The sequence below is a fragment of the Panthera onca genome, chromosome D3, assembly GCF_046562875.1.
Source record: "Panthera onca isolate mPanOnc1 chromosome D3, mPanOnc1 haplotype 2, whole genome shotgun sequence".
Classification (NCBI taxonomy): Eukaryota; Metazoa; Chordata; class Mammalia; order Carnivora; family Felidae; genus Panthera; species Panthera onca.
This window is the reverse complement of record NC_138350.1, coordinates 56,457,376-56,485,105: the sequence shown is the minus strand read 5'-3', so window position 1 is coordinate 56,485,105 and position 27,730 is coordinate 56,457,376. Positions and strand designations below refer to the sequence as shown.

At 39.8% G+C, this 27,730-nt stretch overlaps 1 protein-coding gene across 1 annotated transcript; it reads left to right on the top strand.

Annotated features, from left to right (window-relative positions):
* The first annotated feature begins 80 nt into the window (after nucleotides 1-80).
* Nucleotides 81-22,692, top strand: SLC39A6 (solute carrier family 39 member 6). Its single transcript, XM_060613634.3, has 10 exons — nucleotides 81-410; nucleotides 2,253-2,987; nucleotides 4,450-4,633; nucleotides 5,936-6,105; nucleotides 7,922-8,140; nucleotides 13,627-13,732; nucleotides 17,190-17,567; nucleotides 18,756-18,836; nucleotides 20,163-20,353; nucleotides 21,481-22,692. The coding sequence occupies exons 2-10, from the start codon at nucleotides 2,262-2,264 to the stop codon at nucleotides 21,631-21,633; spliced, it is 2,208 nt and encodes a 735-aa protein (XP_060469617.2). The 5' UTR covers nucleotides 81-410; nucleotides 2,253-2,261; the 3' UTR covers nucleotides 21,634-22,692.
* Nucleotides 22,693-27,730: the final 5,038 nt, after the last annotated feature.

Here is a 27,730-nt window from a genome sequence, read left to right as displayed (position 1 = left end):
TCGGACCGCGCCTTCGTCTCACCCGCCCCTGCGAGCCCCGCGGCGCGGGCGAACAGGCGGACTCGTGGATCCGCCTGACGGGGACGGGGTTCCGGGCCGCACTGCGCATGCCCTGCAGTCATGGCTGGCGGAGGCGGTGGTTCGCGGCGGCGCGCTGCGCGCGGCGGTAATTAGTAATTGTCCTCCTGCTCCTGGGAGGCGAGGCGCGTGGGGCGCGGCTTCCCGGTGGCTGCGCGGCGGTACCCCAGCCCGGCCCGAGGGGCAGCCGGGCAGATGAGACCGCCGCTTCTCCGTGCCCTGTAGAGGCTTCTGAGACAGAAGCACGGACCGGTTCCGAGCCCTCCGGACCGCCCGCGGGGAACTGAACCGGCGCGCGGGGCCGGGCCGTGGGACGGCGAGGCCGCGGAGAGGTGAGTCCCGCAGGTCCGGGAGGGGACAGCGGAGAGGGGGAACCTCGCGGTCCGTGGAGGCCGGACTTCCCAGTTTCGGGTGCATAGATGGGTTTCGGAGTCCAGCGGAGGACTTTCGGAGGAAACGGTCTGTCCTGTTCATCTCATTTTCGAGGAAGGTACTGTCGTGTTTAAAAATACGAAAGCCTTTGGAAGCAGTTTTGTGCCCTTTTTTCCCGTTTTCTCCACTCTCCCCTTTTTCCAGGCCCTTGTCTTTAGGTTTTCTTTTTTCTTCAACACACGCTGACTTGTAGGGAAGAACCGGCGGCCGGTCCTTGACCGCCCTAAGTAAGCATCCTCCCGGGAGAAAGGCATGGAGCTGCCCTCTGAGCCACCCGTTTGTGTTTGTCCCCACCCACTCTGGTGCTTGACTTTCTCTTCTGCGAATGATTTGTTAATCTTTATCCTTTGCATATTAACTGAATTCCCAAAACTTCAGGCCTGGAAAATTGTTCTTTGAGGAGTCTAGCCCTGTAAGGTGCTAGCCCTCCTAGCACCAGCTTTTCCTGGTGCAGGAGACGGCTGAAAGTGGTAGAACTAAGTTACCCCGTCCTTGCTCTCTAGCTCTAGAACCGACCTCCACCTCTTTGGCTGAAGGCAGGTGAATTTGGTCACAGTCACCATCCATCATTGGTGCTGGACATCTGCTGGGTCCTGAGATATCAGTTCTTCTGCCTATCTAGACTATACCTTCCCTTGTTTAACTGAGTTCTGCTTTTCAAGCCTCGATTTTTTTTTTTTAATAAAATGGGATTTTTTTTTTAAGATTTTTTTTTTAAGATTTAAATCTCTACACCCAACGTGGGGCTCAAACCTACAACCCTGAAATCAAGAGCCACTGAGCCACCCAGGCGCCCCAAGGCTCAACTTGATTCTTTTCCTGGAGGTTAGGCCTTTGGTTCCAAATACTATTGTGTGAATGAGTGATGATAGTCCATGATAAAATTTTTACTGTTTTATAGGAACATAACGATTTTTTTAATGAAGTTTAATTAGAGGTGACACACCTGTTGGGATGAGCACTGGGTGTTGTATGGAAACCAATTTGACAATAAATTTCATATTAAAAAAAAATTAGAGGTGACATTTTGCAGTTATTCAAGAGAATGAGATCAGTCTATATGTACCAACACTGAAAGGTTGTCATTTGTTGAGTGGGGAAAAAGGATCCGATTTGTGTCATTAAAGGACACATCTACTTGACTATGGATAGAAAATATCCTAAGAGATATACAAGAAACTGGCAAAATGGGTTGCCTCTGAGGAGTGGGATTGGGAGAGAGAAGACTTAAATTGATTTGTATACAGTTAAGAAAAGTTATAAATGTGAATTCTGAGATTACCGTTTCTACTTTTTTTTTTCCGATGTTAAAAGATTGTTTTATGAAAAAGAAAAAAAGATTGTTTTATGAAATAATAATGATGGTGGAGATAATTGGGTTTTGTTTCATTTTGAATCATTGTTCTTACCATAACAAATTACCAGTATGGCTGCAACCACATGAATCTCTCCAGTTTCTGCATTACTTGTTGCTTTCTCAGTGCTAATTATGGTCCCTTAGCACTCAATTGTTCTCCAGTTTCATGTATATTCAAGGATAGGGCCTAGAATTCTTTGTATTTTTGTATATTTCCTATATATATATATAGTTCTTTATATTTTCACTGTATGTAGCATTACACTAACCATACTAAATGATACTCTGTAAACCTTGATTGTTCAGTATCAATTTTCAGCATGAAATTTCTTAATTCAAATTGTTTTAAAAGTGAAAGCAAGAATTTTTTTTCTGTTTTCTCTAGGAAGGTGCAATGGCGAGGCATTTGTCTGTAATCTTGATTCTGACCCTCACCCTGTCAGTCACAAATCCCCTCCACGAACTAGAACCGGCAACTGCTTTCCCTCAGACCACTGAGAAAATTATTACAAATTGGGAATCTGGCATTAACGTTGACTTGGCAGTCACCACACGGCGACATCATCTACAGCAGCTTTTCCATCGCTATGGAGAAAATAATTCCTTGTCAGTTGAAGGATTCAGGAAATTGCTTCAGAATATAGGCATAGATAAGATTAAAAAAATCCATATACACCATGACCACGACCATCACTCTGACCATGATCACCATTCTCACCGTAATCATGCTCCTTCCAATAAAAATAATCGGAAAGCTCTTTGCCCAGACCATGAGCCTGATAATTCGGGTAAAGATCCCAGAAACAGCCAGGGAAAAGGATCTCACCGATCAGAACATGCTAACGGTAGAAGGAATGTTTTAATCAAGGATGGTGTTACGGCTAGTGAAGTGACCTCCACTATGTATAACACTGTCTCTGAAGGAACTCACTTTCTAGAGACAATAGACACTCCAAAACCTGGAAAACTTTTCCCCAAAGATGTGAGCAGTTCTACTCCACCCAGTATCACAGAAAAAGGCCGGATGAGCCAGCTGGCCAGTAGGAAAACAAATGAATCTGTGAGTGAGCCCAGAAAAGGCTTTATGTATTCCAGAAACACAAATGAAAATACTCAGGAGGTAAGATGACTGCTTTTCATTATGCCTGCTTGTTTGTCCCATCATTGCCATTCTATCTTTAGTTGTAAGGAGTATAAAGTAAAAATAAAATGATGAATTACTGAAAAGGGAATGTCTGCTTTCTCATCCAGGCATTTGGTCCAAAAGTCCTGATCTCTACTGTGTTATAAACATTCCTGATACAAAACTTGGGGGATAGTTTTTTGGTAATGATGGTGCTGGCAGCTAAAACTATTTTCTAATAGAATTGAAAATGAATGTGGAAGGCAGTTATCAGTTATTTTTGGAGTAAATACCTTTAAAAGGTGGATTTTGTTCATGAAAAGTAGAAAATGGGAGTTCACAAAAGCAGCAGTTAGAATCCATGTTTTAGGGAAAGGTGTGGCTGAAGACACAAAAGAAGGCAAGAAGAATAGTGTTACCTTTTTGGAAGAGGTATCTCTGTGGCTTGTGGAGTCCTAGCTACCAAGAACCATGTGGTGGACAAATTAAAAGTCTGGGCAGTGAGGTTCTGAATTCATGTATTTTTCTTAGACTAGACTTCCAGACTGTGCACAGGTTTCCTTGGCTGAGAGAGGTCAAGAACAAGGAATTAGTTGGTACACATTAATGAGCAAAACTTAAAGAGTACTTCATTCAAATCACCATATGACTGTACCAATTCCAGAATAATCTTAATGGTCATTCCCATAGCAACACCGGTAATAAAGTTTGTTCTGAGTAGTATTTGCCAAGAACTGTGGGAAGTTAAAGTAACTTTACAGAAGATGAGAAACAGGTGCCACTGCCAATTTTGTGTATGTGTGAGAAGGGGCGTTCAGATTACCTAGAGGGGATTCTCTTCAAACTGAGCTTGTCGTCTAATTACGTTGTTGAAACAGCTGCCTGCTGGTACAGGTTTGTTTTATTAACCAGCCTTGCCCTCCACAAGAGTAATTGGCATAATTTAATCTCTCGTTCTTGTAGAGCTTTTGCCAGGGAGATAGAACTGAGCTAAGTTTTGCAAGTACAGTCATTGCTGGAAGAGTGACATGTTTTGGACTTGTTTAGGCCAGGTAGGGTAGCGTTAGTACTAAATCAACATATTTCTCAATCTCTAATGAGCTCCCATCTCAAAATTAAAGCTCATTTCCTTAATAGGTTTATACAATGAGTTAACAGGCTTGTGAATGTCCATTTATCCTGAAGGTTATTCCACTCAGGGCTTTCTCTCTAGATGATTTAAACTGCTTCTCCCAAGAAGTAGGCAGAAGAAGTGGGACACCACCATTGTCACACAGTATCACCAAGAAGCTTGAGGCAAGTTCCAAAGTACTCAAAACAACAGTTGATGCTAATGGGTTGACTTGAAAAAATAAGGAAGTAGCTTCAGTGTGGAAAGGGTGTTGTATCATCAGACAGTTTTTTTGGATTGTCTAATGGGAATGCTTTCTGGTGATTTTCACTGCTTTGTTTCCCACAGTGTTTCAATGCGTCCAAGTTACTCATGTCTCATGGCATGGGCATCCAGGTTCTGCTGAATGCAACAGAGTTCAACTATCTCTGCCCAGCCATCATCAATCAAATTGATGCTAGATCGTGTCTAATTCATACAACGAGTGAAAAGAAAGCTGAAATCTCTCCAAAGACCTATTCTTTACAAATAGGTAGGGTAGCCTTTCTTATGTAAAGATAATTTCAAGTAGGTATATTTATGTTGTCCTTTTCTCTATATTGACATGAATCCATTCATTTTTCAGCCTAATCTTAATTGTTCTCTGCCCTGAGTGTGAACAAAGCAAGTTGGTTAGCCTTGCCTTAAAAACAAAAATATACTGTAAGTGAGGACATCCCACAGGGCCATCCAAAATTTGGGCTTTTTCTATGTTGTCACACTGTTTCAGAAGGTCAGAGTTAATATCTGCTGTTTAGGAGCCTAATGGTATGTTCTTATTAATAAATTAATAAACTAGGATAAGTTCTGCTCTACTGTAGACCTGTGTTGCTCAAAAAGTATGGTGAATAGTTGCTTTGTTCACTGAAGAAATTATTGAATTCCTGGTTTCCTTCTCTTTCATCCTTTCTTTTTTTTTTTTTAACTCTTCTCCCTTTCATAATTTAGCTGTATGGGAGTCGAAAAGCTCAGTTCCCAAATGATGTAGAAATCATCGTTGGTAGCAGTATTCTGCCCTCTTTTCACCCCCATCTGAAAGAACTTTCCACTAGACTTACATTCTTTACCAGGAGGGTTCAGTCAGATTGTTGATTTGAGCCAGCAGCAGGTTTCTTGGTTATTGCTCTATTACCACAGCCCTCTTCCACTGAGTTTGTATTTCTTTAGCTTAAGAAATACAACTTGGGGCGGGGTGGGGCGTGGGGGGCGGTGAGGTGGCGCCCGGGTGGCTCAGTTGAGTGTCTGCCTTCAGCTTGGATCATGATCTCACAGTTCATGAGTTCAAGCCCCACATCAGGCTCTCTGCTGTCAGTACAGAGCCTGCTTCAGATCCTCTGTCCTCCTCTCTCTCTGCCCCTGCCTCCCTCTTTCTCTCTCTTCAAAAATAAATGGATAAACTTCAAAAAAAAAAAAAAAAAGAAGAAGATTAAGAAATGCAACTTGGGGGTGCCTGGTGGCTTAGTTGGTTAAGCATCCAAATCAAATCAATTTCAGCTTATGTCATGATCTCAAGGTTTGTGATATCGAGCCCCACGTCTCATTGGGCTCTTCACTGACAGCATGGAGCCTGCTTGGAAATTCATTCATTGTCTCTCTCTCTCTCTCTCTCTCTCCCCCCCCACCCCGCCCCCCCTGCCCACCATCTCCACCCCAGGCCCCCCTCCGTCTCACCCTCTCCCCCACCCCTGCTTGTGTGCATGCATGCTCTCTCTCTCTCTCAAAATAAATAACTTTTAAAAAACTCTTAAAGCTTAACAATTATGTAATTTTCCTTTTGCTGTGTTTTATTTGACAGCCTGGGTTGGTGGCTTTATAGCCATTTCCATCATCAGTTTCCTGTCCTTGCTGGGCGTTATCTTAGTGCCTCTCATGAATCGGGTGTTTTTCAAGTTTCTCCTAAGTTTCCTTGTGGCACTGGCTGTCGGGACATTGAGTGGTGATGCTTTTTTACACCTCCTCCCACATGTGAGTACAGTCACTTGTCTTATTAGTATATTTTATTCAACATTGAAAAAATTCAAGAACTTTTGGTTTGTACTAGAATTCTTTGTGTTGGTATATATAAAAGGTTAGAGATTTGGTTTAGAAGAGTTGATTTTAAAATACATTTGCTGGAGGGGCGCCTGGGTGGCTCAGTCGGTAGAGCATCTGATTTGGGGTCAGGTCATCATCTTGCAGTTCACGAGTTCAATCCCCACATCGGGCTCTGTGCTGACAGCTCAGAGCCTGGAGCCTGCTTTCGATTCTGTGTCTCCCTCTCTCTCTGCCCCTCCCCTGCTCATGCTCTGTCCCTCTCTGTCTTTTAGAGTAAAATAAAACATTGAATAAATAAATAAAATATATTTGTGGCAGTGCCTGGCTGGCTCAGTCAGAAGAACATGCAACTCTTGATATCAGGGTTGTGAGTTCAAGACCCATTTTGGTTGTAGAAATTACTTAAATAAAACTTAAAAAAAATGTTTTTTAGGGGTGCCTGGGTGATTCAGTCAGTTAAGCATCCGACTTTGGCTCAGGTCATGATCTCATGGTTTGTGAGTTTGAGCCCCATGTCAGCTCTGTGCCGACAGCTCAGAGTCTGAAGCCTGCTTCAGATTCTGTGTCTCCTTCTCTGCCCCTCCACAACTCACGCTCTATCTCTTTCAAAAATGAATAAACATTTTAAAAAATGTTAAAAAAATTTTTTTAATAAAATTTTAAAAAAAACTGGTAACTGGAAGCTGCATTTTTGTTCTAGATCTGCATATATGTTCATGGTTTGTTTTTTGCTTTTTTTCTTTAAGGGACTTTATTAAATAAAGAATTTAACTTTTTAGACCCAGTTAATAGAAGGAGACAGATTCTGCTCAGATATTATTACTGTGATAGATTGCAACGTGAATTATCTGCTTACATTAGTGTATTTGCCACAGAAATATAAACTGATTCTCTGTGTACTCAAGAAACGAATTTTCCTTGAGAGTTGAATTTATGAGATTCACACTCATTGACACAAGTAAATTCTTAAATTATGTAAAGTTTATTTGATAGCTCCATTAAATACTTAAAATAATCTGATCTCATCCTTTAAATTTTTCTCAGAGGTTCATAGGTAAGCAGGGAAAAAAATCATTCCTAGAGTACTACATATATTTTGCTGTGATAAGTTCCCCCGGGCCCCAGAAGGCACTTGTTCAGGAATACCTGCTACACCAAGCAGCTGATGTGTAGGGTGCCCCGTGCCCCGCCCCCCATCTTGTCTCGGCTGGTGTGCTCCACACTCAGTTGCCTGACGCGCAGTGGTGGTAGTTCCTACCGCACCCAGCTGCGGACTGCTGGGGCCACACACCTGGATCTCAGGTACCTGCCAGGGCCCGTGATACACACGGGGCTTCTTGTAACCACAGTGACAGGACTAGTGTGGGCTTTTTCAGTTTGGAGTGTAGACAGTAAACACTGTATGTCTGTTAAATCTGGCAGTTCCCTGCTATTTGTGGCCCTGGTCACTTGTCAAACATTGAAAATACCCGTTACCTATGTGAGAGTTATTAAGGAAGGTATCTGTCTTCACACTAAACTAAATGCAGTCTGTTAAGTGCCTTAGCACATGGTACATTAAGATCTAAATTGCTAGCTGACTGCGGGTCATTTTATTTTCATGTACTGAACTTCCCTCTGAGCTCTGAAGTATCCCATTACTTGACTAATTCTGAATGTTTTCGTATTTGACCTTATTATCTTGGCCAGTTTTTCTGACACGTGTGAAACTAATGAATTTATAAAACACACATTGTTTTCCCTTTAGTCTCACGCAAGTCACCAGCACAGTCACAGCCATGAAGAACCAGCAACGGAAGCAAAGAGAGGGCCACTTTTCAGTCATCTGTCTTCTGAAAACATAGAAGAAAGTACCTATTTTGATTCTACGTGGAAGGGTCTGACAGCTCTGGGTGGCTTGTATTTCATGTTTCTCGTCGAACATGTGCTCACATTGATCAAGCAATTTAAAGATAAGAAGAAAAAGGTAAGAAAAAGTACTGTGTACTTACTATACATCAGACATTTATTTGAGTAGTACTCTAACTAGACTGTTAGCTGAGCTTGTCCAGGGGGTGTGATCTTCATTTGAGAGGAGTTCAGTACCCTGAGATAATTTTTGTTCCCAGAGGCATTCATATTATTGATAGCCCGGGAGTTCTCTATTTTCAGTGTTCCTTTCAAACTCAGGAGAGGGTAAGAACTGCAAAGGATGAACATCTGTGTAAATGACCAAACAAGACACAAGCAGAGCCTTAAAGCCTTAAAGGTCAGAAGCATCACAATTATGGCCTTTATAGTGGCAATGCTTTCACGGGGATATATACCCAAGTTCATTGATTTATATACTTTAAATATGCACAGTTTTCAGTGTCAATCATACCTGTCAGTAAAGGTTTGCTTGTGTTTTTTTAAAGAAGCATTATGGATACACTGTTGGTATTTATTGGTAGTTGGCGTTAACTGCTTGATTAACTTTATTCACCCAGTAGCTGAATATTCTGTTGCATTTAAGAGGGTTTGTGGGGGCACCTGGGTGGCTCAGTTGGTTGGGCGTCCGACTTCGGCTCAGGTCACGATCTCGTGGTCCATGAGTTCGAGTCCCGCGTCGGGCTCTGTGCTGACAGCTCGGAGCCTGGACCCTGCTTTGGATTCTGTGTCTCCCTCTCTCTCTGCTCCTCTTCCGTTCATGCTCTGTCTCTCTCTGTCTCAAAAATAAATAAACATTTAAAAAAAAAAAAAAAGAGGGTTTGTGACTTTCAAAGTCTTGTCCTTTGCAAATTGACACCAGAAAGTAGTATGAAGGCAAACAGTAAGCTCCTTATCTCTGGTAAAAACACCCAATGTGTCGCCTGTAGTTATCTGCTACCTCTCGTCTGATGTGACCAGGCAAGTCAGTCAAAAGACTGTCTTTATGGAAACTTGTAAAAATGGCACATACACATCTTAGATGTCTTAATTAATATAAAACATTCATACATTCATATTCTGGTCATTTGACGTTGACCAAGATTTTGAGTTGGAGTTCCATATGATCATTGTTTTCCTATAGCCATGTGACTTCATCCACAGTCTCCAATTTCAGTTTCTCTCAAGTTGAGCAAGAGGTTATACGTTAGCAAAGCTATTCGAAGGTAGAGTTTAGGTTTTGTAAATTTTTAAAGTTTTATGCAGTGGTTACTTTACATAACTTGATAGTCTTTTTTTTTTTTTTTTTTTTTAGCACCTTGCCTTTGAATCTTTCAAAAGCACTCAACTTAAGTTTTCACAGATATACCTATTCTCACCATCATTTCACAATTTGAGCTGTACGTAATTTAATTGTGCAATTACAATAACAAGTATAACTGGCATGCAGAGGTTTGAAAACGAACATAGTTGTTCTTGCTGAACACAGAGCTCCCTGTGGGAAACAAGTGCGTGTATGACCAGGAGAGTGCCTCGTTCATCCTGTGACTATTTGCCCCGATAGATTTGACATCCACTAAAATCTCAAGCTACAAATTTTGAGCCTTCTCCTTGCTGGACCTAAATTTAGTGGAAAGAAAGGAAATAAGAATAGCTTGTTCATTCTTCATCCAGGAGTCCTCTTCCACGTTCCCATCGTCCCACGCACTTCCCTGGGACTAATTTGAGGATATATCCTACTTGTTTACATTCTCTGGAATTCTTTCCTTAGAAAAACAAATGATCCTTTTTAGTTTTCTTTTGGAAGAGGTGGGGTTTAGAGGTCTGTTTGTATTGTTGTCTCCCTGGTTCAAATGCCATCATTTCTTTAACATTCTAATTTCAGTTTAGCTTTCAAATTTACCTAAAGATAGCTTTTCTTTAATCTGGTACTCTTTAATATGAGACTCTTAAGAAGTAGGTTCTCTCTTATTTAATAGAGAACAATTATTTTTAAACTCCAGGTTATAATTCAATGAGTTGTGAAATCAGTCTTCTGTCATCACCAATGTTTTTAAATTATTTTTATGTTTATTCATCTTAGAAAAAGCACAAGTGGGGGAGGATCAGAGAGAAGGAGAGACAGAATCCCAAGCAGGCTTGGCACCATCAGAGCAGAGCCCGATGTGGAGTTCAAACCCACAAACCATGAGATCATGACCTGAGCCAAGACCAGGAGTTGGACACTTAACTGACTGAGCCACCCAGGCGCCCCATGACCAATGTTTTTAAATGCAGCAGTGATATTACGATGTATTATGTCTTTTACTATGTACACATTACTTTGGCTTGTAGTCAAAGAAGCTTGATGATATCTTTTCTAAAATAGTTTCTACTGGAATATAAACTGTTAAGACCCAGGACTTCTGCCACATACCCAATGCCTAGAATGCCATCTGGCACATAATAGATACTTAACAAATATTTGTTGAATGTATAAGAAACATTAAATAAAAACTCTCCATTATATGGTGAGTGTTGAGAGCTTCTTCAGCCCCATAACAGGACATTTTACCTAGCATTTTCCTTAAGACATCCATTCTGTACTCTGGACGATTCCATATATCATACTATGTATGTCAATCTGAAATCTCTATATGCAGACTAGGTTACATCTCATACTTTATAGATAGTTGGGCCTTTATAATAAGTTCAACCTCAAAACCTTTTTTCTTCCAGTGAAGGTTATTGCTCACTCTAGGAACCTGAAAGTCATCTCTAACATCTCCCTTATCCTCATATCCAAGCTAGTTTTATTAAATACATCCACAGTCTTTCAGTTTCTCTCCCTCTTCTTTGCTATCATGCTGGTCTAAACCATGCTTATCTCCTACCTAGGTGTTAGCAGTCACTTCCTAACTGGACTGTCTACATTATTTTATTGTTTTCTTCTCCCAGTCCAGAACAGAGCAGGCAAAGTGATTTGTTTAAATGGAAAATCTGGTGAAGTTGTAACCACCACTGAAAATCCTTCCAGTGACTTGTTGATACTTTCAGGACAGAGTCCACACTTTTAACTTGATTTGCATTGTTTAGGTCTCTTTCTGCCACCCAGCCTCCTCTCTAGCCCCGTCTCTGACCTACTAAGCCCCAACCACCTTATGTTGCTTTCATTTGTGGGGTGGGGTGGGGCTGGCCCCTTCCTCTTGTAGAGCCCTCCCACCTGCTTTTTTCCCTGCCTGGAATACATCCACCTCTGCACCTCCGCAGCCACCCCACCCCCCACAAACTCCTGCTTTCTTTAGGTCTTGGTATAAGTATCACTTTCTCAAGGAAGCCTGTCCTGGAACTTAGTTGCGTCTTGTTATACACTCTCATAGCACTATGTGTTTTTCCTTTATAAAACATATCAAAAATAACAATTGAAGAATTGTTTAATCATTGTATCTGTGCAGTCTCCCTTCCTGTGGGTGATAAGCTCCATGAAAACGGAGACCAGGCATATCTTGTTTTATGCTTTATTGCCAGCACTTAGCATAGGGAACGTTATGGGTCCCCAATACTTATAGAATGAAAGAATTGGTTAAACTGTAGGTTCTAGGGTGAGTCATTGCCCAATAAGAAAGCATTAACTGAAGTGATATAAAATATCCTGAATTCATTTCTTGTCACAAATATTGAAGCACTTTCTCTGTTTAAGGCATTAAGCCAGGGGTAGGTATAAAGATATGTCTGTGGAGACTCCTGGGTAGCTCAGTCTAAGCATCTGACTCTTGATTTCAGCTCAGATCATGATTTCAGCATTCTTAAGATCAAGCCCCGTGTCCAGCTCTGTGCTGACAGGGCAGAACCTGCTTGGATTGTCTGTCTGTCTCTCTCTCTCTCTCTCTCTCTCTCTCTCTCTCTCTCTCTCTGTCAAAATAAATAATCATTAAAAAAAAAAAAGATGTGGGGGCCTGGGTGGTTCAGTCGGTTAAGCATCCAACTTCAGCTTATGATGCTGACAGCTCTGAGCCTGGAGTCTCGGATTCTGTGTCTCCCCCTGTTGCCAACCCCCATCTCAAAATTAAATAAGATGTTAAAAAAAAAAAAAAAATGGGAGCACCTGGTGGCTCAGTTGGTTGAGCGTCCGACTTTGGCTCAGGTCATGATCTCACGGTTCGTGGGTTCGGGCCCCGTGTCGGGCTCTGTGCTGACAGCTCAGGGCCTGGAGCCTGCTTCAGATTCTGTGTCTCCCTCTCTCTCTGCTCCTCCCCTGCTCACACTCTGTCTCTCTCTCTCAAAAATTCTGTGTCTCCCTCTCTCTCTGCTCCTCCCCTGCTCACACTCTGTCTCTCTCTCTCAAAAATAAATAAAGATTTAAAAAAAAATTTTTTTAAAAGATGTGTCTATGTGCTGGCCTTTAAAAATATACAGATATTTTATATGCTGTCACCAGAATGAAATCTCAGATCCAGTAGTAATTAAGTCATATTCAAAAGTACTGCAAATAAGAAATCTATTATTTGTGTGACAGTTTTGAATACTGAATATTGACAGATGTTGAATGTCATTTTGAATATTACCTTCTACATGAGTAAATCATACATAGGCACCAATGTTCAAATGGTGACCATTATGCTTGGGCTCAGAGGTAAGGATAATATCTCAAGCATGGTATTGAGGTGGTTAAAAAACCTAATGATAAGTTTAAGGCTAACCAGTAGAGATTTGTTGAAAAAAAAGCTGGGGGCGCCTGGGTGGCTCAGTTGGTTGAGTGTCAGACTTCGGCTCAGGTCATGATCTCACAGTTTGTTAGTTCAAACCCCGCGTCGGGCTCTGTGCTGACAGCTCAGAGCCTGGAGCCTGCTACTTGTTCTGTGTCTCCCTCTCTCTCTGCTCCTCCCCTGCTCACATGTTGTCTCTCTCTCTCAAAAATAAATATTAAAAAAAATTTTTTTAAATAAAAAAAGAAAGCTTGTTAATGGTGTTTTATTACAAGAAAAGTATTTTAGTTTTAATAGGAAATACTTAATCAGTGTTACAGTATAGTTTCAGGTTATAAAAAGTATAGGAAATATGTGGTTTCAGTGTCCAAAAGAGGAATGGAGAGAGAACCAAGTAGTTGGTTAGCAGCTCACTAAATGCTGGAGAAAATGTCTCTAGTTGATTCCAAATTGATAACCTGGGGCAGAGTTCAATTTTAATGTGTGTATGAATCATCTGGGCATCTAGTTAAAATCCCTATGCTGATTCATTAGGTCTGGGGTGTGGCCCAAGATTGTTCATTTCTAACAGGCTCCCAGAGCACACTTAAAAGTAGATGACATGGGGGACATTGAGAAAGATGACTATGTGATTTTACAACATTTCCTATTATTGGAACTTTGACACTTCACCTTTCTGAGCAGTTATTATGTCTAGAACACACTACTAGGTGCTGTATAAGTTAACTATAGGCCCTGCCTGCCTTTGGATGACTTTTATTCCAGTAAAGTTCGTTTACTGTGTTGTCTTTTTCTGAATCTTTTGGTTAACTGTTTGTTTACAGTTGTACACCTAAGCAAGTCAACTGTTTTAAAGTATGGCTTTCCCTTGCCATTTTAGAATCAGAAAAAACCTGAAAATGATGATGATCTGGAGATTAAGAAGCAGCTGTCCAAGTATGAATCTCAACTTTCAACAAATGAGGAGAAAGTAGATGCAGACGATCGTAAGTCTTAACACATCTGAGGGCTGGAGGTAGTCGATTGCTCCGTGATTTACAGGCAGTTTAGACTATCTGGAAGAAAGGGGACTATGTCCCTTTTTAAATGTTTTCTTTTTTACTTTTGAAATATCTTATACCTTTTCTTCTTAATTGTAAGTTGTTTATATTATATTTATTTTTCCAGAGGTAAATTCAGACATACAGAGAAGTTTCAAGAATAATACAAAGAATTTCTGTATCTCTTTCATATATTCCCCAGTTATTTTACCTACATTTATCATTCTATTTCTCTGTGAGTACACATATACAATTTTTTGCTAAACCACTTGAAAGTAAGTTACAGATGAGATGTCTGTGTATCCCCAAATGCTCAGTATGTGTTTTTTTTTTTTAAGAAAAAGGGCACTGTGTTCTATAGTTACTGAAATCAGGAAACTAATGCTGATACTATGCCATTATCTAGTCTCTGTAGATATCACTTAAGGTTTTCCAGTTGTCTTAATGACTCCTTTATATTCTCCCTCCACCCAAAGAAAAAATTGGTCCAGAGTATAATCCAGAATCAAATGTTGCGTCTAGTTGTCCCCCACTTGGGGTTTCTCTCTCTTTTTTTTTTATGATTAATTGATCATTTTGGGCAGGAATACCACAACGTGATATTGTATCCTTTTCAGTGACATGATGTGCCACCTAACATGAAGCTCCACTGTAAAGTTCCTATTTTTCCTGTAACTTGACTATTAGCTTGGCATTTCTTGTTAGACAGATTGAGTTAATAAATTTTTAAACCAGACTCCTTGCCATGAACTCTCTCTCATTGTTCATTGTGTCCAGTTTCACTGGCCGTCTTTTCATTCTGTGAGCACACCAGGTTTATCTCGGAGCCTTGCATTCGCTGTTGTTTCTTCTTGAAAGCCTCTTATCAGATCTTCACACAAATTCCTTCTCCCATCATTTGGGGGTCAGAGGCCTTCCTTGATCACCAAAAGACAAAGGTTTCCCGGTCACTGTCCTTCACATTAACCTTTTCTATTTTTTTCCATGCTTTCTGGTGCCTTAAATGACCTTATTTATACATGTGTTTCCTTATCAAATATGGCTGTCACCCCACAAGAACGTAACTTCCTTGAAGGTAGAGACCTTGTCATGCTCCATTCCATCCCCAGTGCCCAGCAGGGTACTGGCCAGTGTAGGTGCTCACTACATAGTTGCCAGCTGACAAAGGAGAAAAAACTACTTTTTTGCTACTGCCTACTTGTAAGGTTTCCTGTCCACCCTTTGTTTTTTCACATGTTTTTTTCTCTAAAGAGTAAGTGAAACGTTCTTGCTCTTTTTCTTGTGTCTCTTCTCTCTTCAGCCTTTTTAATGGAGTCCAGTGAAATATGTAACATTGAGCAGAAATAGCTGCCCTAGGATTGGACCACAGGGTCAGAATGTTCCCAAGAAAAGTGTCATCAGTGGACAAGACAAAGGGAAAAAAACAAAACTTTATTGTTGCAGTTTAATTTACTTCTCTTTGCACAATAAATGGTCCTTGGTGATAATTGTATTTCAAATACAGTACTTGTTTTTCCTTGAACTTTGACCTCAAAACAGAAGAAGTTGGATGATAGGATTAAGCATGTTTTTTATTTCCAAATTTCAGTATTTTTCCTAAATGTTTTTCTAAAGTATGTGGTGCTTTTATAATCAGGAAAACAGTCATCTTTCAAAAATGTAAGGAGGCAGATATTACACTGTATGTTAACTAACTGGAATTTAAATAAAAACTTGAAAAAGAAAAAACAAACGTAAGAAGGCAGAAGAAATCAAGGAAGAATCTGAGCAGTTGTTATTGAAGGCTAAAGTTTAAAATCCATTCTTAATCTGTGAGCCCATTTAATTTCTTAAAATTCAATAAAACCTGTTGATGTTTGTATTTTCTTCTTTCTTTATTTCTCTTTCTTTCTTTCTTTCTTTCTTTCTTTCTTTCTTTCTTAATTTACATCCAAGTTAGCTAGCATATATTGCAATTATGATTTCAGGAGTAGAATCCCGTGATTCATCCCCTACAAAGAACACCCAGTGCTCATTCCAACAAGTGTCTCCCTTAATACCCCTTACCCATTAGCCCATCTCCCCTCCCACGACCCCTCCAGCAAACCTCAGTTCTCTGTATTTAAGTCTCTTCTGTTTGTCCCCTCCCTGTTTTTGTTATTTTTGCTTCCCTTCCCTTATGTTCATCTGTTTTATATCTTAAATTCCACATATGAGTGAAGTCCTATGATATTTGTCTTTTTCTGACTGGCTCATTTCACTTAGCATAATATCCTCTAATTCCATCCACGTAGTTGGAAATGGAAAGATTTCATTCTTTTTTGCCAAGTGATATTCTATCGTGTGTATATGTGTATATATGTATATGTGTGTATATGTATATATATATATATACATATACACACACACACACACACCACACTTTCTTTATGCATTCATCTGTCGATGGACGTTTTGGCTCTTTCCATACTTCAGCTATTGTTGATAGTGCTGCTATAAACATTGGGGTGCATGTGCCCCTTGAAAACAGCACACCTGTATTGTTTGGATAAATACCTAGTAGTGCAGTTGCTGGGTTGTAGGGTAGTTCTATTTTTAATTTTTTTAGGAACCTCCATACTGGTTTCCAGAGTGGCTGCACCAGTTTGCATTCCCACCTACAGTGCAAAAGAGATCCTCTTTCTCTGCATCCTCGCCAACATCTGTTGTTGCCTGAGTTGTTAATGTTAGCTATTCTGACAGGTGTAAGGTGGTATCTCAGTGTGGTTTTGATTTGTATTTCCCTGATGATGAGTGATGTTGAGGCTCTTTTCATGTGTCAGTTAGGCATCTGGATGTCTTCTTTGGAAAAGTGTCTATTTATGTCTTTTGCCCATTTCTTCACTGGATTGTTTTTTGGCTGTTGAGTTTGATAAGTTCTCTATAGATTGTGGATACTAACCTTTCATCTGATATGTTATTTGCAAATATTTTCTCCCATTCCTTAGGTTGCCTTTTAGTTTTGTTGTTTGTTTCCTTCACTGGCTGTGCAGAAGTTTTTATCTTGATAAGGTCCCAATAGTTACTTTTTGCTTTTGTTTCCCTTGCCTCTGGAGATGTGTTGAGTAAGAAGTTGCTGCAGCCAAGGTCAAAGAGGTTTCTGCCTGCTTCCTCCTCGAGGATTTTGATGGCTTCCTGTCTTACGTTTAGGTCCTTCATCCATTTTGAGTTTATTTTTGTGTATGGGGTAAGAAAGTGGTCCAGGCTCATTCTTCTGCATGTCGCTGTGAAGCCTGATGATGTTTTTCATAAGCATCACTCTGTTTAGTACTTGCCATGCTCTAAGATCTTTTTGGACTTTGTCAGTGGGACTGTTTGAAATGTATCCAGGCACATTAACGAAGTTTTCTGACTCTTTCCCAATGTCCTTTGTGTTTATACCTAGGACCTGAAGGCTATTTACGAGCAGACTCACAGGAGCCTTCCCACTTTGATTCTCAACAGCCAGCAATCTTGGAAGAAGAAGAGGTCATGATAGCTCATGCTCATCCGCAAGAAGTCTATAATGAATATGTACCCCGAGGGTGCAAGAATAAATGCCATTCGCATTTCCATGATACCCTCGGCCAATCAGATGATCTCATTCACCACCATCATGACTATCATCATATCCTCCACCACCACCACCACCAAAACCACCACCCCCACAGCCACAGTCAGCGCTACTCTCGGGAGGAGCTGAAAGACGCCGGCATCGCCACATTGGCCTGGATGGTGATAATGGGCGACGGCCTGCACAATTTCAGCGATGGCCTGGCAATTGGTATACATCTACATAGTTGCTTGTTGTTTGACTCTGAAAATGTCACATTAAACTACCAGTCCAATTTTAACAAAGAATAGGTTGATTTTGATAAGGCTATTAACTTCTAAGATTATCAAAATGTTATTTCTTCTGTAGCTACTTCGACAACGAAGTTCTCAATAAATATTAGGTAAGGTTAAGTGCTACAAGTGCCTAGCCCATTACCTAACTTGTAACTATCAACAGTTGTTTTAATTTGCAGTCTTAAGATCAAGATCTAATGTGTACAGAGCATGTGTTTTGTTTTTGTTTTTGTTTACATTTAAGTTCCCTTGTCTATAAAATAGTATTAAGGGAAGAGAATTTTCATCATCTTTTATACCAAAATCATCTTGGCATATCTGATAAGTTCAGTTACGAATCTCTATCCAAAAAACTAGTTTTTGCTGTTAAATTGTTGTATCACAATCAAGAGATAATAGAATACTTATGAGTTTTAGTAACTTGATGCTGGAAGGAGCAATGGAAATAATTACCGGTTAGGCAGCTGAGGCCTGGCAAAGCGAACCACCTGCCCCAGGAGGTAGTGCTGTTGTGCAGCCGGGCAGATGCGCCCAGGCCTTGGCCCCCTGGAAGCCTGGTGCTCTCCCTCCGGTATGTACTGTGCACAGCATGAGCAGCAAAGGAGGACGTGCAGGTGCTCAGTCACCCTGTATAAGCAGTCAGTTATATATGGTGTTAGCTTTTAAAATGGGGGGAGGCATTTGTCCTAGACTGTCCTTGGTAGACAATGAAAGAATGAATGTAAACAAGTCTAATTACATAGTGAATTCTTCTGAGGCCAGCGAAACATATTTGTACTCCTGACTGCTGTGTTTTCTTTTAAATCAGTTTATTTTTTACATAAATGTTTTATGTGGTTGCAGTTACTTCCCGGGTCTGTGGGAAGATCCTCTAATCACTCTGAGGCATAGTGGAACTTTCCCTTCTCTCTCGTACCTGCTTATGCTCCACTGGGAAATGTAAACCTAATGGAATGTAATCTAACATTACTTATAAAGGAGATACGGAGTGCAGCTGGGAAAGTTCTGTTTATTTACGACCAGAATATGGTTCACATCTTTTACCTTGTTTTGTAAGCTGGTAAGTTGTTTTTAAAAACACCCACAATATAATGTAGCCAAACTTTCTCTGATTTTTACCCAGGGGCTGCTTTTACTGAAGGTTTATCAAGTGGTTTAAGTACTTCTGTTGCTGTGTTTTGTCACGAGTTGCCACATGAATTAGGTAAGAGAACCACATAAATGGCATTTTCCAGGGTTATGAAGTATCCTAGTATTGCTGGGTTTTGCTATTGAGAGTTCCAGCAAACTTCTTTGTAACTTTCATGCCTTCTTAGAAGTCTGCTAACCTGTCTAGCTTTCTTTTCTTACTGAGTACAAGTTTGTTTCCAGCCAGAACTCTGACCCTATAAGTATAATTACACAATTGTCCATGTGGGGTTGCCAGAGAGAAACCTGGGTCTCCTCCCTTGTCCTCTTTCCCTACCACATATCTTCTTACACCAGCATGCTGGTGACATCAGTGATCATTATCTTCATACGTACAATATGAATAAGACCACAGGAATAAGAGTCATCTTCTGTTAACAGAGATAAGTTGGCAAAGAGACTTGTTACAGCTGAAGAAAAGGGAAGTTGATGAATTATGTTTTGAATATTTTTCTCTTCTGTCACCAGGACTTAAAACCTTCCCAGAGTTGTTCTGGATCCCAGTTCATGTCCTTGTTTTTCTTTTTACAGACACATATGTGCACACACCTGTGATGCCATTTTCACTTTTGCTCCTTGGCATGTGTTCTGCCATTCACAAGGCCTCCCATCTGCCTACTCAATGTTTATGATCCTCAACATCTGGTTTATGTTCCACATTCTAGATCCTTCATGCTTCATTAAGCCTCTCTCAGCTATTCCTATCTTAATTTGTCTCTTTTTCTCCTTTTATAACTAGAACATTAGACTCTTTAGCTCTTAATTATAAATTGCCTTTATCATATGCTAATCATTTCCTCTGTTCTCCACTCTCCTCTTCTTGATGGCCAGTTACAAGCTTGTTGAAGACAGTGCAAGACCACAAATAGTAGGTTTGTGGTATTTATCATTCATCGACAAAGTGAAAGCCATAACAAAAACCGGAAAAAAATAATTTAGGGGTCCTGGGTGGCCTAGTTGGTTGAGCATCTGACACTTGATTTCAGCTCAGGTCATGATCTCAGTTTGTGAATTTGAGCCCCACATCAGGCTCTGTGCTGATAGTGTGGAGCCTGCTTGGGATTCTCTCTCTTTCCCTCTCTGCCCTCTCTCTCTCTCAAAATAAATAAATAAATAAATAAACAAGCAAACAAACAATCACAAACTTAAAAACCAAAATCTTAATTTATAGAGCTGTTAGGTGATTTACACTAACACTGTTACCCCTGGGTAATTCTCAAGTTTGCTGCTTTTTCTTTTCCCCTCAAAAAAATTAGAGAATTTTGTAAATTGGGAAATCTGTTGGGTTTGTGTCTTAAAAGTGATTTTTCATTACTTTGTCCCTTTTTGTTTTCTATGAAAGGTGACTTTGCTGTTTTACTAAAGGCTGGCATGACTGTTAAGCAGGCTGTTCTTTATAATGCTCTGTCAGCCATGCTGGCATATCTTGGAATGGCAACGGGAATCTTCATTGGTCATTATGCTGAAAATGTTTCTATGTGGATATTTGCACTTACTGCTGGCTTATTCATGTATGTTGCTCTGGTTGATATGGTAAGTTTTTAAGAAGTTTAATTATAGTGTTGATTAATGATAAAATAGAGAAAATGCTCAGTGAAACCTTATTTTTATAAAGGCTTTAGATTAAGGGGCATCTGGCTGGCTGAGTAGAGCATGTGACTCTTGATCTCAGGGTTGTGAGTTCAAGCCCCACATTGGGGATAGAGCTAACTTTTTAAATAAATAAATAATAAAAAGGCTTTATATTAAATGCAGTAGTGATAAGGGAGTCTATACTTTCGTAAGGTAACAGAAAATACAGGCTCTTTAGAGTTTATCCTTTTGGATTATTGATCACAAGCACATTTATCCTAATGTGTATCAGGATACACAGAAATATCTACCCCTTTCTGATGTGTCTTCTTGAAGGTAGAATCTCAGTAATCAGGTATTGAATTGTGTATAGATTTGTAGGAAACCCAGCACATGTCACATTTTGTTGGCATGCTGTGTATACTTGAAACTGTTCATAAGTTTCTTACTAATGGACAAAGGAGTTACTTTTTTTTTTTGTCACCAAAATCCACACAATAGTCCCAGCTAATCTGATTGCCGAACTTCTACATAATGTAAGAGTTCCAGATCTCTGAACTTAGGTGAGCTATATGTCATGTTCAGTTCAGCTATACACAGTAACTGAAGCAGCATAATCGGTATAGCTCTTAATCTTATAGCGGAGCAAACTGGACCAATAAAGATTGTGGCTTGTTGAGCATACTGTGAATAATCATTATTAATTAAACTGCTGGGAGGGGTGCGTGGGTGGCTCAGTTGATTAAGTGTCTGACTCTTGATTTCGGCTCAGATCATGATCTCGTGGTTCGTGAGATCAAGCCCTACATTGGGTTCTGCGCTGACGGTGCACGCGCTCCGAATGCACGCACTCTCTCTCAAATGAACAAGCATAAAAAAAGATAAACTGCTGGGAAATGCTGTGTGGCAGTATTAACTAGAGTCAACGTGTCCTGTTTTAAGATCCTGTTTTAAGGAGTTGACTCAGTATATCCAGCTACGTATACAACTAATATTACCGTATACTATATACTATATACTGTTCTGTAATAAAAACAAATTTGTGGTTCTGAAAACTTAAATGTTGCCCTTTTTTTTTTTTCTTTAAGGTACCTGAGATGCTGCACAATGATGCTAGTGACCATGGATGTAGCCGCTGGGGATATTTCTTTTTACAGAATGCTGGAATACTTCTGGGTTTTGGAATTATGTTGCTTATTTCCATATTTGAACATAAAATTGTGTTTCGTATAAATTTCTAATTAGGGTGTAAATTCTAGAGTAGCTTAAAAAATATAGCTGTCTGTAGTTTGAATAGGTCATAAGGAAATGAGAGTTCTTACGCTGTGATACGCAGACTTTACGGTTAGTGGATTTTGTGTGTTTTTTTTAATTGAATATTTCCATTTGTTGTGCTTTATAAGGTCAGTTTTGGTGGTAACATAAAGGTACGTTTTAATATTTAAGTTATTCTATTTTGGGAATATGAGCTGTATGTGCAATTTACCAGTTTTACCAGTTTATTGTATAAACAAGAGATTTGGCATGACATATTCTGTATATTTCAGGAAAAATGTCTTGAATCCTTTTTCTAGAACTAATCTAACACAGCAAGCCCCGTGCTGGATGTCAGGCCTCTGAAGAACTGCTGGTGTTGAGGAACAAGGACGCACACAAAGCCTAAGATACCAATAAAGCTTGTACTGAATTTAAGCTAAGAAATAAAAAGAAGAATCTGTAAGAATAAAGAAGACACAGATGTCTTACCCCAAAAAGTCACAAAACTAGTTATAAAAGAGCAGGAAAATTTTGAATTAAAAAAAAGCAGTATTAGTAGAGAGTACACATGCATAAACATTTTTGTCAGAGTAAAATAAACCACAGTGAGCACTTTTTACTAATTTAGTTGTACATTTAACTTTGTATAATAGAGAAGTCTAAGTATATTTAATGAGCCCAAGCATATATAGCTTAACCAAGAAATTGGAATCTTAAAATATTTGTATGGAGATATACCGGATGAGTACGAGTAAGTTCATGTATGGTCAGAAAACTTGGCTGTTGAGTGTTCTGGTTATCTGGTTTGCCAGATGTCAGTATATTAGAACTTTGAGATAGGTAAAGACCTGAAAACCATTCTGAGTGTAATTTGACTTCTTGGATTCAGAAAGTACTTTGGTATCTTTCAGTGCTTCAGTGTTGTCACTTTGAGCAATTATCATGTGTATATGTAGTACTTTAGACATACTAGGGCTGTCTGTGGCATTCTCTAGATGTTGCTTTTCTACAAAATAAATCCCCCATGTCGGCTTGGTATCAGATACCTGATTTTCTTTTCTCTCTTTTACCGTCGTAACCATTTGTAAGTATACAGTTCATTAAAGTATATTCACCCTGCTGTGCAGTGGGTCTCCAGAGCTTTTTCATCTTGCAGAACTGGATCTCTACACCCATTAAATAACAACTCCTCATTTCTTCCTTTCGCAGCCCCTGGTAACCACCATTTTACTTTCATCTCTATGAATTTGAGATGTCTAATTTTAAGTACAATCCAGATTATAGTATACTTATCAACTCATTTATATTATTAGGTGGCCTTAACTCCGTTTGAAAATCTTTTCCACAAAGACAATGATCCACAATCTGTTCCAAGCTGCCCCTAGTTTTTCTTTTATAACAACCAGGGCCTTAAGCCCGAGAAGCATTGATACCCTACGTTCTAGAGAATCAGAAGAAAATTGGACAAAACCCAATGGCCTACTGAGAGTCAATTGGGCTATCATTTCTATTCCCCAAACCAAGTGACAGGGATGGATATGGGTAACCAGAGAATGACTTGGATTTAGGGTGCCTCAAAGCATGACATGAGGTGTCTCCTCTAGTTCAATGATTACTGTGCTTCAGACTTCTGCCCACAGACCTACCTTACTGCTACTACTAAATCACTGCAAGATGAGGAAGTTCTGGAAGAGCTGAAAATGTTCCTTGAGTTTGGGGAACACAGACTTCATAGACTCTGAAGGTGGAAGGTGTGCAGGACCAGCTCACAAAACAATGAACTGGAAATAATTCCTACTCCAGGTTAAACTCCTTAGTAGATATGTGGAAGATTTAAGTAGTTTCCATGGCTCCATATGGGGGAGAATGGAGATGAGAAGAAAATGTAGGGGGGCGCCTGGGTGGCTCAGTCGGTTGAGTGTCCAACTTGAGCTCAGGCAATGATCTCACGGTTTGTGAGTTTGAGCCCCACGCCGGGCTGTGTGCTGACAGCTCATAGAGCCTGCTTTGGATTCTGTCTCCCCTCTCTCTGCCTCTCCCATGCTCATGCTCTGTCTCCCTCTGTCTCTCAATAATGAATAAATGTTAAAAAAAAAAAAAATGTAGGAGCTGTAGAATATGAAACAAGCTGATCAGGCAGGGAGTGGGGGAAGGGTAGGGAAAACTTAAAAGACTGATAGAAAAAGGCACAAGTAATACCTTGAATGAAAAATGCATAGAGTAGATCATGTATACTTGAAAACTTTATGGATTAATTTTCTGGAAAATGGCCACTCAAGAAAAAAATAGAAAGTCAATTACTGTTAAAATAATCCTGTCAAAACTCCCGCCTTCCTCCTCCCAGACAAAGCATTGTTTGCTGTGAATTTTACCAAAACTTCAAGCAGCACATAAATCCCTAGGTTATTTATTTAAATAGCTTCTGGGATTAGAAAAAAAGAATGTTCACCATGTTAATTGAGGGTAGTGTAAGCTTGAAATAAAACCGTGCTGGGAAAGGCAGTCTACCTGGTACCCTAAGACTCCCTACATTCTTGCTAGCTAGGTCAAGAATGGAGGACCCTGACCACTCTTTGCTTGGGTCATTTCTCAGTGAACAACATTGAAGGATGAGGTCAGAGACAAAGATCAGGCTTGTATATGAGGTGAATTCCCCAGGTTCAGCTGCTACACAGATTTATACCATGTACAACATCCATTGGAGACCTTTCACTTTGCTACTGTAGGATTTGGGGTCAAGAAGTACCGATGCAAATGCTTGCTGTGCTGTGAGCAGTCAAATCCTTTGTGTCCCGGAAGTCTCATGTCTTCAGCCATTATCCCTGAAATATCTCAGGCTTGCTTGCAGCTCCTAAATTGGATAAAATCTCAGGCCCTCACAAAACTATAGGATTGTGTAGAGAAAGAAAAAAATGGATATAGGTACAAGAATCCTTTTTTTTTTATATGAAATTTATTGTCAAATTGGCTTCCATACAGCACCCAGCGCTCATCCCAACATGTGCCCTCCTCAATACCCATCGCCCACTCTCCTCTCCCTCCCACACCCCATCAACTCTCAGTTTGTTTTCAGTTTTTAAGAGTCTCTTATGTTTTGGCTCCCTCCCTCTCTAACCTTTTCTTTTTTTCCTTCCCCTCCCCCATGGTCTTCTGTTAAGTTTCTCAGGACCCACATAGGAGTGAAAATATATGGTATCTTTCTCTGTATGACTTATTTCACTTAGCATAACACTCTCCAGTTCCATCCATGTTGCTACAAAAGGCCATATTTCATTCTTTCTCATTGCCACGTAGTACTCCATTGTGTATATAAACCACAATTTCTTTATTCGTTCATCAGTTGATGGACATTTAGGCTCTTTCCATAATTTGGCTGTTGTTGAAAGTGCTGCTATAAACATTGGGGTACAAGTGCCCCTATGCACCAGCACTCCTGTATCCCTTGGGTAAATTTCTAGCAGTGCTATTGCTGGGTCATAGGGTAGATCTATTTTTTAATTTTTTGAGGAACCTCCACACGGTTTTCCAGAGCAGCTGCACCAGTTTGCATTCCCACCAACAGTGCAAGAGGGTTGCCGTTTCTCCACATCCTCTCAAGCATCTATAGTCTCCTGATTTGTTCATTTTAGCCACTCTGGTGTGAGATGGTATCTGAGTGTGGTTTTGATTTGTATTTCCCTGATAAGAGACATTGAGCATCTTTTCTGTGCCTGTTGGCCACCTGGATGTCTTCTTTAGAGAAGTGTCTATTCATGTTTTCTGTCCATTTCTTTACTGGATTATTTGTTTTTCAGGTGTGGAGTTTGGAGAGTTCTTTATAGATTTTGGATACTAGCCCTTTGTCCGATATGTCATTTGCAAATATCTTTTCCCATTCCGTTGGTTGCCTTTTAGTTTTGTTGATTGTTCCTTTGCAGTGCAGAAGATTTTTATCTTAATGAGGTCCCAATAGTTCATTTTTGCTTTTAATTCCCTGCCTTTGGGGATGTGTCAAGTGAGAAATTGCTGCAGCTGAGGTCAGGGAGGTTTTTTTCCTGCTTTCTCCTCTAGGGTTTTGATGGTTTCCTGTCTCACATTCAGGTCCTTTATCCATTTTGAGTTTATTTTTGTGAATGGTGTAAGAAAGTGGTCTAGTTTCAATCTTATGCATGTTGCTGTCCAGTTCTCCCAGCACCATTTGTTAAAGAGACTGTCTTTTTTCCATTGGATATTCTTTCCTGCTTTGTCAAAGATTATGTTGGCCATACTTTTGTGGGTCCAATTCTGGAGTCTCTATTCCATTGGTCTATGTGTCTGTTTTTGTGCCAATACCATGCTGTCTTGATGATGACAGCTTTGTAGTAGAGGCTAAAGTCTAGGATTGTGATGCCTCCCGCTTTGGTCTTCTTCTTCAAAATTACTTTGGCTATTCAGGGTTTTTTGTGGTTCCATACAAATTTTAGGATTGCTTGTTCTAGCTTTGAGAGGAATGCTAGTGCAATTTTGATTGGGATTGCATTGAATGTATAAATAGTTTTGGGTAGTATTGACATTTTAACAATATTTATTCTTCCAATCCGTGAGCACAGAATGTTTTTCCATTTCTTTATATCTTCTTCAATTTCCTTCATAAGTTTTCTATAGTTTTCAGCATACAGATCTTTTACATCTTTGGTTAGGTTTATTCCTAGGTATTTTATGATTCTTGGTGCAATTGTGAATGGGATCAGTTTCTTTATTTGTCTTTCTGTTGCCTCATTATTAGTGTATAAGAATGCAACTGATTGCTGTACATTGATTTTGTATCCTGCAACTTTGCTGAATTCATGTACCAGTTCTACCAGATTTTTGGTGGAGTCTGTCGGGTTTTCCATGTCTAATATCATGTCATCTGCAAAAAGCGAAAGCTTGACTTCATCTTTGCCAATTTTGATGCCTTTGATTTCCTTTTGTTGTCTGATTGCTGATGCTAGCACTTCCAGCACTATGTTAAACAACAGCGGTGAGAGTGGACATCCCTGTCATGTTCCTGATCTCAGGGGGAAAGCTCTCAGTTTTTCCCTATTGAGAATGATATTAGCTGTGGGTTTTTCATAGATGGCTTTTATAATGTTTAAGTACGTTCCTTCTATCCCGACTTTCTCAAGGGTTTTTATTATGAAAGGATGCTCAATTTTGTCAAATGCTTTTTCTGCATCGATTGACAGGATCATATGGTTCTTATCTTTTCTTTTATTAATGTGATGTATCACATTGATTTGTGAATGTTGGACCAGCCCTGCAGCCCAGGAATGAATCCCACTTGATCATGGTGAATAATTCTTTTTATATGCTGTTGAATTCGATTTTCTAGTATCTTATTGAGAATTTTTACATCCATATTCATCAGGGATATTGGCCTATAGTTCTCTTTTTTGCTGGATCTCTGTCTGGTTTAGGAATCAAAGTAATGCTGGCTTCATAGAATGAGTCTGGAAGTTTTCCTTCCCTTTCTATTTTTTGGAACAGCTTGAGAAGGATAAGTATTAACTCTGCTTTAAATGTTTCATAGAATTCCCCCAGGAAAGCCATCTGGTCCTGGACTCCTATTTGTTGGGAGATTTTTGATAAGTGATTCAATTTCTTTGCTGGTTATGGGTCTGTTCAAGTTTTCTATTTCTTCCTGTTTGAGTTTTGGAAGTGTGTGGGTGTTTAGGAATTTGTCCATTTCTTCCAGGTTGTCCAGTTTGTTGGCATATAATCTTTCATAGTATTCCCTGATAATTGCTTGTATTTCTGAGGGATTGGTTGTAATAATTCCATTTTCATTCATGATTTTATCTATTTGGGTCATCTCCCTTTTCTTTTTGAGAAGCCTGGCTAGAGGTTTATCAATTTTGTTTATTTTTTCAAAAAAACATCTCTTGGTTTCATTTATCTGCTCTACAATGTTTTTAGATTCTATATTGTTTATTTCTGCTCTGATCTTTATTATTTCTCATCTTCTGCTGGGTTTGGGGTGTCTTTGCTGTTCTGCTTCTATTTCCTTTAGGTGTGCTGTTAGATTTTGTATTTGGGATTTTTCTTGTGTCTTGAGATAGGCCTGGATTGTAATGTATTTTC

Coding starts and splice junctions, on each gene's coding strand:
- SLC39A6 (XM_060613634.3), top strand. CDS start 2,262: ATGGCGAGGCATTTGTCTGTAATCTTGATTCTGACCCTCACCCTGTCA. Junction 8,141..13,626: donor TTAAAGATAAGAAGAAAAAG/GTAAGAAAAAGT, acceptor TTGCCATTTTAG/AATCAGAAAAAACCTGAAAA. Junction 17,568..18,755: donor CAGCGATGGCCTGGCAATTG/GTATACATCTAC, acceptor ATTTTTACCCAG/GGGCTGCTTTTACTGAAGGT.